The sequence below is a fragment of the Somniosus microcephalus genome, chromosome 17 (assembly GCF_052327205.1).
Source record: "Somniosus microcephalus isolate GS21.2 chromosome 17, FLI_Smic_1.0, whole genome shotgun sequence".
In the NCBI taxonomy this organism is placed as follows: Eukaryota; Metazoa; Chordata; class Chondrichthyes; order Squaliformes; family Somniosidae; genus Somniosus; species Somniosus microcephalus.
In genome coordinates this window covers 13,097,600-13,113,798 of record NC_141003.1, presented here as the reverse complement: position 1 = coordinate 13,113,798, position 16,199 = coordinate 13,097,600, and the positions used below count along the sequence as shown (strand labels likewise).

At 46.9% G+C, this 16,199-nt stretch overlaps 1 protein-coding gene across 1 annotated transcript in view; it reads left to right on the top strand.

The window, feature by feature from the left end:
• LOC147105508 (uncharacterized) overlaps positions 1-16,199 on the top strand; it is a 187,788-nt gene that overhangs the window by 136,599 nt on the left and 34,990 nt on the right. Inside the window, exons 10-13 of the mRNA XM_086009944.1 lie at positions 867-1,059; positions 5,409-5,595; positions 6,031-6,150; positions 7,440-7,630. Of these exons, the coding sequence (XP_085866070.1) occupies positions 867-1,059; positions 5,409-5,595; positions 6,031-6,150; positions 7,440-7,630 (691 nt within the window). The remainder of the gene's footprint in view (positions 1-866; positions 1,060-5,408; positions 5,596-6,030; positions 6,151-7,439; positions 7,631-16,199) is intronic.

Genomic DNA, 16,199 nt, shown 5'->3' with positions numbered 1-16,199 from the left:
ACACACGCCCACCCAGCTTTGTGTCATCTGCAAACTTGGAGATATTACATCTAGTTCCCTCGTCTAGATCATTAATATATATTGTGAACAGCTGGGGTTCTAGCACCGATCCCTGCGGTACCCCACTAGTCACTGCCTGCCACTCGGAAAAAGACCCGTTTTTCCAACTCTTTGCTTCCTGTCTGCCAACCAGTTCTCTATCCAAGTCAGTACCTTGCCTCCAATCCCATGTGCCTTAACTTTACACGCTAATCTCTTATGCGGGACCTTATCGAAAGCCTTCTGAAAGTCCAAATACACTACATCCACTGGTTCTCCCTTATCTATTTTACCAGTTACATCCCCAAAACATTCCAGTAGATTAGTCAAGCACGATTTACCTTTTGTAAATCCATGTTGACTTTGACCGATCCTGTCACTGTTTTCCAAGTGCTCTGCTATTACATCTTTTATAATGGACTCTAGCATTTTCCCCACTACCGATGTCAGAATTCCCCGTTTTCTCTCTACCACCTTTTTTGAATAGTAGGGTAACATTAGCTACCCTCCAATCCATGGGAACTGTTCCAGAGTCTATAGAATTTTAGGCTTGAGAACAGTTTCTGATGTGTGAGTAGGACGGGCAAGTCCTACACGTGGGTCTCCCTTCATCTGTCTCTTGAACCCGTGCTCGCCCAACAAACAATTTTTCCCCCTCCAAATGATAATGTGCAGCCTCTTTAAAAGGCCGCGAGCTTTCTAAAGGGGCTTTGCTTATAAACTTATGTTCACCCGTGACGAGAGCCATGTACAAAAAAAAAGCAGAGACAGCTGTTTAGGATGTGAGGCTGTTGGGAGCACCTACACTGATATCTCTTCTTCTACAGCGACGGAATGTTGCAATGATGATGAGCCACAGAGGTTTTGCTCAAAGTCTCCAACCCATTCTCTAAACAGCTGCAAACCTGGCCAAGGCAGAGACTATTTCAACAAGGAGCTGAAGCGGAACAGCGCAATCAACATGCTCCCCGTTTGCAAGTCACTCATGACTGCGTGCGACCTCAACACACCTACCTCCAGGTAACCCAGATTTGTTCTACAACCAAAAGTCGAGTTGGCTCACTGCTTTGTATCGAACTGTTACCTCTTTTTACATTGCAAGCTGATGAACAAGTTAGGAAGAGCTTACCTCTGCGTTAATAGTGCCATCCCATGCAGGGCCTTTTGGCATTTAAAAAAAAATCATTCTTGGGATGCGGGTGTTTAGCTGGCATTTACTGCCCAACCCCATTGTCCTTAAGATACAACTAGGCCACTTCGGTGGCCAGTTAAGAGTCAACCACATTGGTGTGGGATTGGAGTCACATACAGGCCAGACCGGGTAAGGACGGCAGGTTTCCTTCCCTAAGGGACATTAGTGAACCAGTCGGGTTTTTACAACAATCCGACAGCTTCATGGTCACTTTAACTGACACCGGCTTTTTCAAATTATTTGCAGATTTTTTTGAAAATGAATTTAAATTCTCACACTGCTATGGTAGAGATTTGAACTCTTCTACTGGATTACTAGTCCAGTAACATAACCACTACACTCTTACTAGTTATTAGCCGACTAGAGAAGCTGGGATTGTTCTCCTTGGAGCAGAGAAGGTTGAGGGAAAATTTAATTGAGGTGTTCAATTTATGAAGGGTTTTGACAGAGTAGATCGGGAGAAACTGTTTCCAGTGGCAGGAGGGTCGATAACCAGAGGACACAGATTTAAAATAATTTGCAAAAGATCTGGGGGGATATCAGGAGAATGTTTTTACACAGCGAGTTGTTGTGTTCTGGAATGCGCTGCCTGAAAGGGTGGTGGAAGCAGATTCAATGGTAAGGAGTTCACTAAGTACTTGAAAAGAGAAAAATTTGCAGGGTTATGGAAAAAGAGTGGGAGAGTGGGATTAATTGGAAGCTCTTTCAAAGAGCAGGCACAGGCCCAATGGGCCGAATGACCTCCTTCTGTGGTGTAAGAGTCTATTGTATAATGTGGTAGAGGAGAGCTGACACACCATTATAAAGCATTAATAAACCTAGAATATTCTTGTATAGAGCTGATTCAATAAGTAGACAGGGTGTAGGTTCATCACTGTAGATGTGATGTGTCTGTGGGTGTATTTTATGGGCCGATGTTGTGTGTTGCCTGGAGGATGTGCATGTCTTTTCATTGTTCAAGTGCAACCTGTCTTTGCTTCCCCCTCTGGTCACCGTGGCGACTGGAGTCTCCGCGCTGCCTCCATTTTGCTACTGCAGCCGCTAGCAATAGGGGTTGCCAACTCTCCAGGATTGGCCTGGAGTCTCCAGGAGTTAAAGATTAATCACTGCTGCGAGGAACACCCAGGAGAAAAAGCACAGGGACATTAAAATAATTGTGTGCGATTTTTCATTTTTATTTATTAGTTATTATATAAATATTGGAGAAGGATTTTTTAAAAAACGCTGTTTAACTGGGCGGGGGCGGTTGGAGGCCGGAGATCCCGTGATGAAAGCTCCAGGAATCTGTCTAACCAGAGTTGGCAACCCTCGCGAGCAACCACTGTAGATTGGTCCGGAGTGGCGGACTCATTGTAAGGGAACGAGCCACGGTGTTAAAAATGTGACGCTTGACGAGAGCTGAAGGTTTGTGAAGATCTGCACACGGCCATTCTCGCTCGTAAACCAGAGATTGATGATATTAAATATTAAAGCTGGCAGCTCCTGGCTGCTGAGGGAGCACGGTTCCCGCTGGAATCAAACACGCTTATCAGGAGGGTTCTTTTAAACAGACTCGTCTGCCCCATTTGAAGTCAACGGAGATTAAAATCGGGCGGACTGTAAAATGGGCATCTGATGCCCACCTGCCCTGGGGGTTAAGTTAAATGACCCCCTATATTCTCAGGCTAGATCTGTGCATTTAATAACAGGCTGGTACGTCTATTCCAGAATTCACTGATCCCAGTAGAGCTCATAATGACAGTCAGAGTCACTTCCTCATTGGGTCACCTACATTTAAAAAGTGAGGCAGTAGCTCTGCTTTTCTGCAATCTGATTGGTCTGTTTGCAGAAAGTAAACTGTGATCTGTTTGGCTCAATTAAGCAAATCCAACTTGGACATTCCCTCCACGGTACATTTATTTTCTTTTTAAATGTACATTCTCACAGAGATACAGCGATAGAGAGAGAGAGAGACAGCGAGGGAGAGAGAGACAGACAGATAGACTGAGACAGGCAGACAAGACAGTCAGACAAAGATACAGAGACAAACAGAGAGACAGACAGACAGGCAGAGGGAGACAGAGTCAGCGACAGAGGGGGAGAGACTGAAAGGGGACAAGGAGTAACCGATACAGAGGTGGAGAGAGAGAGAGAGAGAGATACACAGAGACAGAGAGACAGATAGAGGGAGAGATGCACACAGAGACAGAGGGAAAGAGAGAGAAAGAGAAGTGAGATAAACAACAGGGAGAGGGAGTGAGAGAGAGTTAGAGAGGGAGAGACACACAGAGAGAAAAAAAAGATAGTGATAGATAGAGAGAGATAGAGAGAGACAGAGATAAAGGAAGAGAGAGACAGATGGACAGGCAAAGACAGATAGAGACGGATAGAGGAAGAGACAGACAAGGAGTCACAGAGAAATAGAGAGAGACACCAAGGGGCTTTAAAGGGACGGCTGGAGGCCGCTCGAAAAATGGGCGAGGAAATTTCTACCTTCTATTTTCCTGGAGCCAGGAGGGGCAAGAGTGCTTCCACAAAAAAGAGACTCCAGCCTGTGCTAGCCCCGCCAACGCCTCCCACCCCACCCCACCCCGATTCTCCCCCTCCAGGTTGGAACTGTCAAACATCTCACCTTAGCTGCCTTGGAGTGCCGGTGTGACCCCGCATCTCGTTGCAGCATGTGAAATAGGGCTAGGCCTCACAATGGCATCACGGCAGTGACAACAGACGGGCAGAGGGCGCACTCCTCCCGCCGGCCGCGGAACGCCTAAAATTAACATCGGCCCCGTTGTCTGACTGTAACGATTGCCTCCTTTTAGCTCATCACTCCGAAGCCTTGAACTGGCACATGCTTCTCGCTGTGGGTGGATGTGACAGATTCCACGGCACTATTTGAAGAAGAGCAGGGGGGAGTTCTCCCCGGTGTCCTGGCCAATATTTATCCCTCAATCAACATCACTAAAAACCAGGCTATCTGGTCACTATCACATTGCTGTTTGTGGGATCTTGCTGTGTGCAAATTGGTTGCCACGTTTCCTACATTACAACAGTGACTACACTCCAAAAGTAATCCAGAACAAGGGGGCACAATCTTAAAATTAGAGCCAGGCCGTTCAGGGGTGAAATCAGGAAGCACTTTTTCACACAATGGGTTGTGGCAATCTGGAACTCTCCCCCAAAAGGATTTGGATACTGGAGGTCTATTGGAGCTTTCAAAACTAAGATTAATGGATTTTTGTTGGGTAAGGATATCAAGGGATATGGAGCAAAAGCAGGAAAATGGAGTTGAGGAGTAGATCAGCCCTGATCTGATTGAATGGCAGAACAGGCTCGAGGGGCTGACTGGCAGAACAGGCTCGAGGGGCTGAATGGCCTCCTCTTATCCCAATGTTCCGACGTTCCTAAGAGGAGTATGAAGTGCAAATTAACCTCATGTTCGTTCTACCTGTTTACTTTTGATCAATGCTTGCTACTTCAGCCGTCAGAGACAACATGCCCTGTCAAAGAAGGTTGTTTTCAGCAATGCTCTCAGAGGAAGATCCACTAGAACTTCCAGTAGGAAAAACATAAGCAGTAAACAGTGAATGAGGGGTTCAGCGAACGAAGGGCACAGCAATTTTAGTTCAGTATTTGCAGGGAAGCAGAAGTCAGTTACTTTGGAGCCAGTGGGTAAATAGCTGTCTTGAAAGAGAATTGAAGACTACCTCCGGATGGATGCTGGATCATCCTTCACTCAATAACAGGACCTACATGTTGTTTACATGGGAATGGTAGATGTGTTGTCATTTTAAACGTAGAATTGGCACTTGGGAGCAACACAAGTTAATGTAACCCTTCCTTTGATCTAACGCTATATGAAACGGTTTGCAACATATACCTTAACTTGAAGAACGATGACTAAAGATCCATATTCTACCTTCTCATTAATGTTAAATTGCAGAATTTTTTCCGTAGCAATTTAGAGATATTAACTGATGGAAAAGATCGACAACTTAAGATTTCAGCTTAAATGTAGATGGAAATGCACCTTCATTGTGATACACATGCAGCCAGCCTCAAGTTGTAAATGCCGCCTGTTTCTGAAATGTCTACCAAAATGGAGAAGCTTCAACAAACCTACTTATTTTGATTTGCAACTTTTGACGTATTCTCCAATTTTACTGGAAAAGTTAGAACCCAAACTCTTTCTTTATTCCAGCACCATGGGGAACATCAAAATAGTCGAAGTCGCTGCAAACGGCCACTTCGTTCGACTCTTAAATATTTCAATTGACACAGAGGAGGACATTGGAAACCATATTCTGCAGCAGAATATTGGCGGCCATCCTGTAACAGCGTTCACCTTCCCCCCCAGGATACGAGTGAACGCAGGATCTGGTGTGACGGTAAGAAACAACAGACACTGTTCATAATGTTTAACCCCACACCTTGTGCTAAGCTCTGCTCCAGGTCGCACGCCCTCCTAAACTTGGACATAAATTGCCGTTCTTTCATCGTCACGTTAGGTTGGTCCCCCCCAGTCTGTGCTCAATTAGTGACCTTTGCCAGGATTAGAGTTGGGTTACAGCCAGTTGGCCCAATTGTTCGTGGACCAAAGTGGCACAACAGCCCTGGAACTCCCTGCCTAACAGCACTGTGGGAGCACCTTGGCCACACGGGCTGCAGCGGGTCAAGGAGAAGGCCCACCACCGCCTTCTCGCGACAGCTAGGGATGGGCAATAAATGCCGGCCTGGTCAGCGACACCCACTTCCTGAGAATATATTTTTTTAAATCACTCTGTAATTCAGTCATTAACACACTTTGAATCATTGCATTATAGGTTTGGGCAGCTGGAGCAAAAGTCCCTCATAATCCGCCAAAAGACTTTTTATGGAAGGGATGTGATAAATTTGGAACGGGTCCTGAATGTACAACGATCTTGTGTAAGCCCAATGGACAGGCAAGTGGTTGTGACTTTACGTTGACTAATCCGAGTGTCAATGGCATTAGTACAGCTGGCTATTTTCATAGAATGATAGAATGATACAACACAGAAGGTGGCCATTCGGCCCATCATGCCTGTGCCAGTTCTTTGAAAGAGCTCTCCAATTAGTCTCACTCCCTCCTGCTCTTTCCCCACAGCCGTGCAAATGTTTCCACTTCAACTACTTATCCAATTCCTTTTGGAAGTTTCCTATCACTGGCGTTAAGCTGACTGGTCTATAGTTCCCAGGTTTTGTTGTATATAGGAACAACATTAGCCGTCTGCCAGCCCTATGGCACTATCCCCTCTTCTATGGAACTTTTATACTGGTGCCTCTGCTATCTCCTCCCTAGTTTCCTTGGGTATACGTCGGTGCAAACCATCTGGGCCAGGGGTTTTATCCTCTTTTAGTTCCACTAGTTTGTCAATTATTTTCTCCCTTCCTATCCCAACTGTATTAATATTCTTTTTTAAGCCCATCCTCTCTAGTGAAGTGTCTATTTCGTTATCAGCCTAAGGGAAGGCCACAGACCTTCAGACGAGGTTGTTGCTCTTGATCACCATTTAATGATTCGTGGTGGAACTGCAGTCGGTGCACTCCAGGGAGGGAGGGATGTTTTCCTATGGTTCCTGCTTGTAACAACATCACAACCGAATGCAGGAAGATCTTCCTCTGGTTGGTTCTAGTGAAATCGAAGTTGTGTTTTCAAAGAGCGGGCGTGTGATTTCACTGGAAATCCTCTTGCATTTGTTTACACTGTCACTGCACACAGCAACAAACGGGAATGACCTCGCCCCACCCCACGCACAAGTGAGGAGAGGATGGGAGACAATTGCAATGGCCCTCAGAATCAAACAGCCTTCCAAAAACCCCTGACCAGACTGGCAGACAAGAAGAATGGCTACTTGCGTGGCAAACTGTGGGCCGTGGAATTGCACCCCAGCAAGAAGAGCAGGGCAGAGAATGGGAAGAAAAGCTTGTGCCGCCCATGCATAATCTTAATATCACGTGGATTGTTTCAATAAAGAGAAATGTGTGTTGCGATTGCTCTGGAGTGGTTTGGTAGCAGTGAATTCTATTAATGCTGCATTGATATATTGTAGTGCAAAGTGTCACAGGGCCTTGCAGTATGTTGGTAGTGAGTGTAGACCTCACCAGATGTCAACCCACTGATGTGGGCACTTGCTATTTTGGATGATATCTTGAATGTTTTCTAAATGAGAACACATCAATCACCTTTTACTGACTTGTGACCTTCCCTTAGGCTGTTGCTTGGTTCACTCCCGCTCCTGGGAACTCAAAGTTAAAGGACCCATGCAAAGATGGAGAACGGTTCGCAAACTATGATCATCAGGTCTCAACCAATGATAGTCAAGTTAATTTTCAACTAGACAAGGAAAAGGATGAGACTTCTTCAAACATGTGCTACTTTTCACCAGCGGTTTTGTCTATAAAGTAAGTATATGTAGTGATGAACATAGTGCCTTGTTTACCTGAGGTGACACCAATACTGCTTGCTCAAAGATGAAGGCCGATAAATCCCCAGGGCCTGATAATCTACATCCTAGGGTACTTAAGGAAGTGGCCCTAGAAGTAATAGATGCATTGCTGGTCATCTTCCAAAAATATATAGACTCTGGAACAGTTCCCATGGATTAGAGGGTAGCTAATGTAACCCCACTATTTAAAAAAGGTGGTAGAGAGAAAACGGGGAATTATAGACCAGTAAGCTACATTGGTAGTGGGGAAAATGCTAGAGTCCATTATAAAAGAGGCAGAGCACTTGGAAAACAGCAACAGGATCGGACAAAGTCAACATGGATTTACAAAAGGTAAATCATGCTTGACTAATTTACTGGAATTTTTTGAGGATGTGACTGGTAGAATAGATGAGGGAAAACCAGTGGATGTGGTGTGATGTAAGAAAAAGGAGTCTCACACATTAAGTAACTTTAAAGTAAGCTTTAAACAACTTATAATCACACTATATACAAGAGAGGTCTTCACCATGCCTCTGGTAGAAGCCCCTTACAATACTGAGGAGTTCACTATTTATACCAGTCCAACAGGAAGTGACATGTGACAGGAAGTGATGTCTGTACAAAGTTCACAGTTCATAGTTCACAGTTCACAGGAAGTGATGCACATAACTTCCCGGAAGTTATTATTATCACATTCTTCCCTCCTGCAGGATTAGAAGGCTGTGGTCTTCCTTTTGTTCCGCAGCCGCCGAACGAGGAAGAGTCGCACCCGTTTGGGTTCCCGTCGTAGAGGGTCGCTGGTCCGCTTACATGCGGTTGGCCATTGGTCAGAGTCTGTGTGGCCTGGATTACCCTGTGAAGGGTCGGGGAGATCGTGGCTTCGTGTACGAGCCCCAATAGGTTCAAAGTCGGTCTGTCTCTGTTCAGAGGGAGGTGCAGAGCTGGTCTGTGGCGGATCAGTACTTTCGTGCGCGGTACTGGGAGGGTCGCAACTTTGAGTACGGGGTTCTACCGGCACCAAGCTAGTTGGTGTCCGATCAGGATCTTGGAGAGGGGTACCTGATAGATTCCAAGAGTTTCCTGGTGAAATACCATCACCCGATGTCCCACTAGGTCCTGGCGGGCAGGGAGCCAGATCCCGTAATGATACGGTAGATTCTCGGCCGTCGGGATATCATATGTTTGCATAGGTGGGGTTGGCATTGGTTAGTTCGACCTCGTCTACGAGGGGTTCATTTTTAGACGTCCGAACGTATCTTCGGAGTAGTACCGGTCCAGGAGTAGTTAGCCATGATGGGAGTGATGTCCCATGAGATGAGCGACACTGGAATCCAAAGCACCGCTCATGAGGTGTAGTATTTGTGGCTGTAGAAAGAAGGGACTGTATAGAGTGCAATGCATCCGGAAGCACTGCTTCCCATTGCTGGTCTGGTAGGCCCCGAGATCTTAAAGCAAGACGTACGGAATTCCAGATGATACCGTTATACCTCTCTACCTGCCCATTTCCGATGGGATGGTATGGTGTTGTTTTGCTTGTAGCAACTCCCCGTTCTGAGAGGTAGTCCTTGAGTTCCTTTGACATAAAGGATGGACCCCGATCTGAGTGAATATAAGCCGGCATGCCACAGAGAGAAAATACCTGCTCAAGGCAGCAGATTACTGTGGACGCCAGCATATTGGAGCAGGGGAAGGCAAACGGAAAACGTGAATATTCATCAATCAGGGTGAGCAAATATGTGTTCCGAGTTGAAGAGGGCAGTGGGCCCTTAAAATCAATGCTAAGTCGTTGCATCGGTTGGGTTGCATGTATGAGTATACCATCTGAGGGGCGGAAGAACTGAGGTTTTAAATCCGCACAAAGCCGGCATTCTGAGCATATTTTCTTTACATCTCCAGTAGAAAAAGGGAGATTCCGTGATCGTACGAAATGTAGCATGCGCGTAACGCCAGGATGACACAATCCATTATGGACATCTATGAGAGTAGAGGACGACATAGTGGAGCAGAATGCCCGTGTGAGGGTGTCCGGGGCCACATTCTCCTTGCCAGATCGATAGTGAATGGTATAACCAAAAGAGGCCAGTTCCATCCTCCAAAGTTGTATTTTATTATTCTTAATTTTGGTTCGTTTCCGATTATCGAGCATGAAGGCGACTGATCGCTGGTCCGTAATTAATGTAAAGTGCTGGCGAGCTAGAAAATGGTTCCACTTCCGTACTGCCTCTATGATGGCTGTGGCTTCCTTCTCAACCGGAGGATAATGTAGCTCGGCACCTTGTAAGGTCCTGGACATAAATGCTACAGGACGACCTTCCTGATTTAGAGTAGCCGAGATTGCCACCTCCGAGGCATCACATTCGACTACGAAAGGGAGATTCTCATCAATGGAGTGAAGAGCCACTTTCTCCAACTGTTTTTTGAGAACGTTAAAGGCTGCAACAGCCGCCGTTTCCAATGGAAATGATCTCGCATGCAGCAAGGGTTGGATTCTGTCTGAAAAATGAGGAATCCATTTAGCGTAGTATGCAAACAGACCGAGAGCCCGACGTAAAGAAGCCGGATTCTTAGGTTCTTAGGTGATGGGAGCTCTTGGAGCGGGCGAAGTCTTTCTGGGTCTGGCTTAATGATACCATTGCCTACGCAGTAGCCAAGGATGTTGATGGTCGGTTGCGACTCAACAGATTTGGATTCATTCAGGTTAAATTATGGCGATGGAGGGCATCCCGAAATTTTTGGAGGTTGGCGTCGTGTTCCTGTTGATCGTGACCTGCAATGGTAATGTTATCAAGATAGGGAAAAGTGTCCCTTAGGTTTTCCTGCTTAACCAGGCCATCCATTGCCCGTTGGAAGACAGCCACTCCATTAGTAACCCCGAATGGGAGGCGACGAAATTGGTACAGCCGTCCATTAGCCTCAAAGGCCGTGTACTGCTTATCTGAGACCTTCAAGGGTACCTGATGATAGGCACTTTTTAAATCGTAAGTTGAGAACACTTTGTATTCGGCCAGTTTATTAACCATATCATCAATGCGTGGCAATGGGTAGGCATCCAAGTCGGTATATTGATTGATGGTTTGCAAATAATCAATGCATAGTCGCTGTTTGTGAGGTTGTAGAGGGTTCTTGACAATGACGACTTGAGCCCGCCAGGGCGACGAATATGGTTCGATGATATCCTCTGCTAGAAGTCGAGAGATTTCAGCCTCAACAAAAGATTGGTCTTCCTGATTAAAGCGCCGCGATTTCGTTATTATTGGTTTGCATCGAGGCGGAATACTGGCAAATAATGAGGGTTCATCAAGTGAAGCTGCTGACAATGCACAAAACGGTAATTTAGATGGTATATTAGAAATAGTAAGTCCGGGTTTGGATCCACCGAACTCAATGGTGAGTTTCTTATGCTGTTTTTGGAAGTCCAGCCCTAAGAGGAGATCACTACATAAGTCCTTGAGCACCGAAAGTCGGGTGGAGGGATACATACGACCATGAAGTGTCATATCAACAACACAAAAGCCAGAGATTCTGGTATTAAGTGATGACTGAGCCATCGCAATTGCCTGGTCCGATGGGAAGACATGTAGTTTCAATTTCGCAACAATCTGTTCTTTAATGAAACTATCAGTACTTCCTGAGTCAATTAAGGCATCTAAGGTATGCCCTTTAATTGAAACTTTTGTAGCTGCATGAAACAGGTTCTGTGGGCAAGCAGCTGTAATTGGTGTCGTTGCACAGAGAGTGGCTAAAACTCTCGGTGTGCTTCTTCGGGAGAGAGCTCGAGGGGAAGCTTGATAGGTCCTAGCTGGAGCATCTTGATAGGCCCTAATTGGGGCAGTTCGGTAGGCCTTAGCTGGATAGGCCCTCGTAGAGGCTCTTGATTGGCAAACTTTAGCAAAGTGTCCCTTTTTATCGCAATGACTGCAGATCGCATTGCGGGCAGGGCAGAGTTTCCTAGGGTGAAAAGCATCTCCACAAAAGAAGCATTTCTTCCTAGATTGCCAAGAGGCTGCTAAAGTGGGGTCATCCTCCTCTTCTTCATCAGAATTATCAGGATTAGATTCCTCCATGATAGGGTTCACCTGAGACCACTTGGATTGTCTGGTTGCAGTTACAGCAGCAGATCGAGATCCGGGCAGCTGATAGAGGTCTGCATTTCTCTTTGCCAAATCCAGAGAACAAGCTAGGTCAAAAGCTTTTTGTAGCTCAAGTGTTTTACTTTCTAGTAGATGCTGGCGTATAAATGGAGAGGCAATCCCGCAGATGAAAGCATCGCGAATCATTTCTTCGCGGTACAGCTCAGCTGAGGCTGCCTGAAAGTTACAATCTATGCTGAGCCTGCGAAGTCCTTGAAGGAATTCGTTAATCGATTCCCCTGGCCCTTGTCGGGCTGTGGCCAGTAGATGTCTAGCATAGACCTCATTTGGAGTCTTGGCATACAGTTTTTTAAGCGCCCGAATCACCTCATCGTAATTATCCCATTCATCAACATATTCAAACACTGTTGGAGTCACATAGTTGATAAGTATCCTCAGTTTAGTAGGAGCATCCGCGTTACATTCATCAAGGAAATTCTCAAAAGTACGGTACCAATGCTTCCATACCCTGCCAGCTGCTGGTGTGTTTGGGTCCAAGTCCAGACGAGTAGGTTTAAGGATCTTTTCCATGATGGGTGGTTCCCTGGATCCTTAACTCCGAGTTTGTCCGAAGGTCTAGTATTTGTGAGTGTAAATACTAAGTTGTTTAAATTGATGTAAGAAAAAGGAGTCTCACACATTAAGTAACTTTAAAGTAAGCTTTAAACAACTTATAATCACACTATATACAAGAGAGGTCTTCACCATGCCTCTGGTAGAAGCCCCTTACAATACTGAGGAGTTCACTATTTATACCAGTCCAACAGGAAGTGACATATGACAGGAAGTGATGTATGTACAAAGTTCACAGTTCATAGTTCACAGTTCACAGGAAGTGATGCACATAACTTCCCGGAAGTTATTATTATTATCACATGGTGTATTTGGACTTTCAGAAGGCTTTCGATACGGTCCCGCATAAGAGATTAGCGTTCAAAGTTAAAGCACATGGGATTGGGGGTAAGGTACTAACTTGGATAAAGAACTGGTTGGCAGACAGGAAGCAAAGAGTTGGAATAAACGGGTCTTTTTTCCGAGTGGCAGGCAGTGACTAGTGGGGTACCGCAGGGATCGGTGCTAGGACCCCAGCTATTCACAATATATATTAATGATCTAGACGAGGAAACTAGGTGTAATATCTCCAAGTTTGCAGATGACACAAAGCTGGGTGGGTGTGTGTGCTGTGAGGAGGATGCAGAGAAACTCCAGTATGATTTGGACAGGTTGGGTGATTGGGCAGATGCATGGCAGATGCAGTATAATGCGGATAAATGTGAGGTTATCCACTTTGGTGGCAAAAACAGGAAGGCAGATTATTATCTGAATGGCAATAGATTGGGAAAAGGGGAAGTGCAACGAGACCTGGGTGTCCTTGTGCACCAGTCGCTGAAGGTAAGCATGCAGGTGCAGCAGGTGGTTAAGAAGGCAAATGGTATGTTGGCCTTCATAGCGAATGGCTTTGAGTAGAGGAGCAAGGATGTCTTGCTGCAGTTGTACAGGGCCTTGGTGAGACCACACCTTGAGTATTGTGTGCAGTTTTGGTCACCTTATCTGAGGAAGGATGTTCTTGCCATGGAGGGAGTGCAGCGAAGATTCACCAGACTGATACCTGGGATGGCAGGAATGACGTATGAAGAGAGATTGGGTCGATTAGGCTTATATTCGCTAGAGTTTAGAAGAATGAGAGGGGATCTCATTGAAACTTATAAAATTCTAACAGGACCAGACAGACTAGATGCAGGAAGGATGTTCCTGATGGCGGGGGAGTCCAGAACCAGGGGTCACAGTCTAAGGATAAGGGGTAAGCCATTTAGGACAGAGATGAGGAGGAATTTCTTCACCCAGAGAGTGGTGAACCTGTGGAATTCTCTGCCACAGAAGGCAGTTGAGGCCAATTCATTGAATATATTCAAAAAGGAGTTAGATATATTTCTTAAGGCTAAAGGGATCAAGGGATATGGGGAGAAGGCAGGGACAGGGTACTGAGTTTGGATGATCAGCCATGATCTCATTAAATGGCGGAACAGGCTCGAGGGGCCGAATGGCCTACTCCTGCTCCTATCTTCTATGTTTCTATGTTTCTATGTCTCTGAGATAAGGAGGTGATATTCATGATACTGCAGTTTCTGGACAGTTACACAGGACACAACTCACTAAAAGCTAGAGCGCAGGTACAAAAAGTAATGAAAAAGGTTAGTGGAATGTTGGCCTTTATCTCAAGGGGTTGGAATGCAAAGAGGAGGAAGTGATGCTTCAGTTGTACAGAGCTTTGGTCAGACCCCATCCGGAGCACGGACTTCAGTTTTGGACACTGCACCTCAGGAAGGAGAGATTGGCCTTGAAGCGGGCGCAGTGCGGATTCCCCAGAATGTTATTGGGGCTTAGTGGGTTAAATCATGAGGACAGGTTGTATAAACTTGGCCTGTATTCCTTTGAGAATAGAAGATTGAGGGGCGATCTGATCAAGGTATTTAAAATGTTAAAAGGATTCAATAGGGTAGATACGGAGAAACTATGACCTAGAAATTCAGTTGCGTGCGCCAGCCGTTAGCGCCTTAAGAGGAGTAGACTTCGAGCGCTAGTCACTTAGCGCCCGGGCGCAGCGTGATCTGCGCCTACGCCCAACTTCAGTAGACATTTAGCGCCGGCGCAAAGTGTTTGTGCGCGCTCAGCTGCGCGCGCAGCTTATGACGTCATTTCGTCGTGCAACGCCCTTTGTGCACCCCAAACCGGAACTTCAGTTGCACCCCCCCAATGTGGGCGTGGCGGTGCTAAGAACTGTGAAGTGGAACGCAGCAGAGGCCCTGCGGGCCTCGGGGAGCGCTAATTAAAGGTCACTTACACTGAACTATAAAGGCCAGCCATTTTGCTGCAATGACTTTTGTGCAACGGATTTCTGGACAGAGACCAAGGAAGAGACCTTACTGATTTGGCCCAACATAGGAGAGGTATTTTTGGCTTCTGGCCAGAGCTTGGAAATTTGCCTCATTGTGATTTCATTGTTTGCAAGTATATTATGGGGGCTGCATGGGGTGCCAACCCTCAGTTCCAGCATTATGTGCGAAGGGCTCGCAGACGCTGTGTGAGAGGGGCAGCCATGCCTAGACGCAGAGGGGGCATCAGGCGTCGGCAACGTAGGCCTTACCCACTCAGGGAATACCGCCAGCAGGTGTCCTATCTCACCATGACTGCCGCGCAGTGTGTTAAGAGGCTGCGCTTCAGAAGGGAGGTGGTTGCAGAGATCTGCCAGCTGCTTCACAGAGATCTGCGTCCACAGCTGATGTGCAGGACGTCTCTGTCGGTGGAAGTGAAGGTCACGGTGGCTCTGAACTTTTATGCAAGCGGCTCCTTCCAAGCCGCTGCTGGGGACATAGCTAACATATCCCAGTTCGCCGTGCATCGCTGCATCCGGCAGGTCACCAATGCCCTTTTCACAAGGAGACACCAATTCATCTCCTTCCCCATGACCCTGGAAAGGCAGGAGCAGCGTGCAGTCGGATTTGCGAGGATCGCGGACTTCCCCATGGTGCAGGGCGCCATTGACTGCACGCATGTGGCTTTGCGGGCACCTATCGACAATGCCGAGGATTACCGCAACTGGAAGGGCTACCATTCCCTCAATGTACAGCTGGTGTGTGACAACAGGCAGCACATCCTAGCTGTCAATGCCCGCTTTCCAGGCAGCAGCCACGATGCATTTATCCTGCGCCAGACTACTGTGGCTGACATGTTCCAGGCACAGCCTCCCCCAAGAGGATGGCTTATCGGGGACAAAGGCTACCCTTTGTGTACATGGCTCATGACCCCGCTCCGCGCGCCCAGGACCCCTGCTGAGGAGGCATACAACGAAAGCCATCAAGCCACAAGGAACATCATAGAGCAAACGATTGGCGTCCTCAAGCAATGGTTCCGCTGCCTGGATCGCTCTGGCGGATCTCTGCAGTATTCGCCGGATAGAGTCTCCCAGTTCGTCGTCGTTTGCTGCATGCTGCACAACCTGGCTATCCGCAGGACTCAGGCACTGCCACCTCACGTTGGACCACCACCTCAGGAGGAGGAGCAGGAGGACCATGAGGAGGAGGAGGAGGAGGAGGAGGAGGAGTACCAGCCCAGGAGGGAGCCACAAGGTCCAAGGGCCGTCCGTCGGCGGCTTATTGAACGACACTTCTAGGCCCCCTGTCAGGGAATGGCTTGTGGCAATGAAGGGACATGAATGCAGCCGCTCCGCAAGCCCTCAGCCGGTTAACGCAACAACCACTTCAAACATCAAACATGGACAAGCTGAATAAAGAAAAAGCTTTATTGAACAAACTCAGGGCCCTTCCCACATGAAACCCAAAAACAGACAACACCCCCAAAAAACAGTCAAACACATGACTCACTCCCACAACCTGGGGAGGAATAACAAAACTT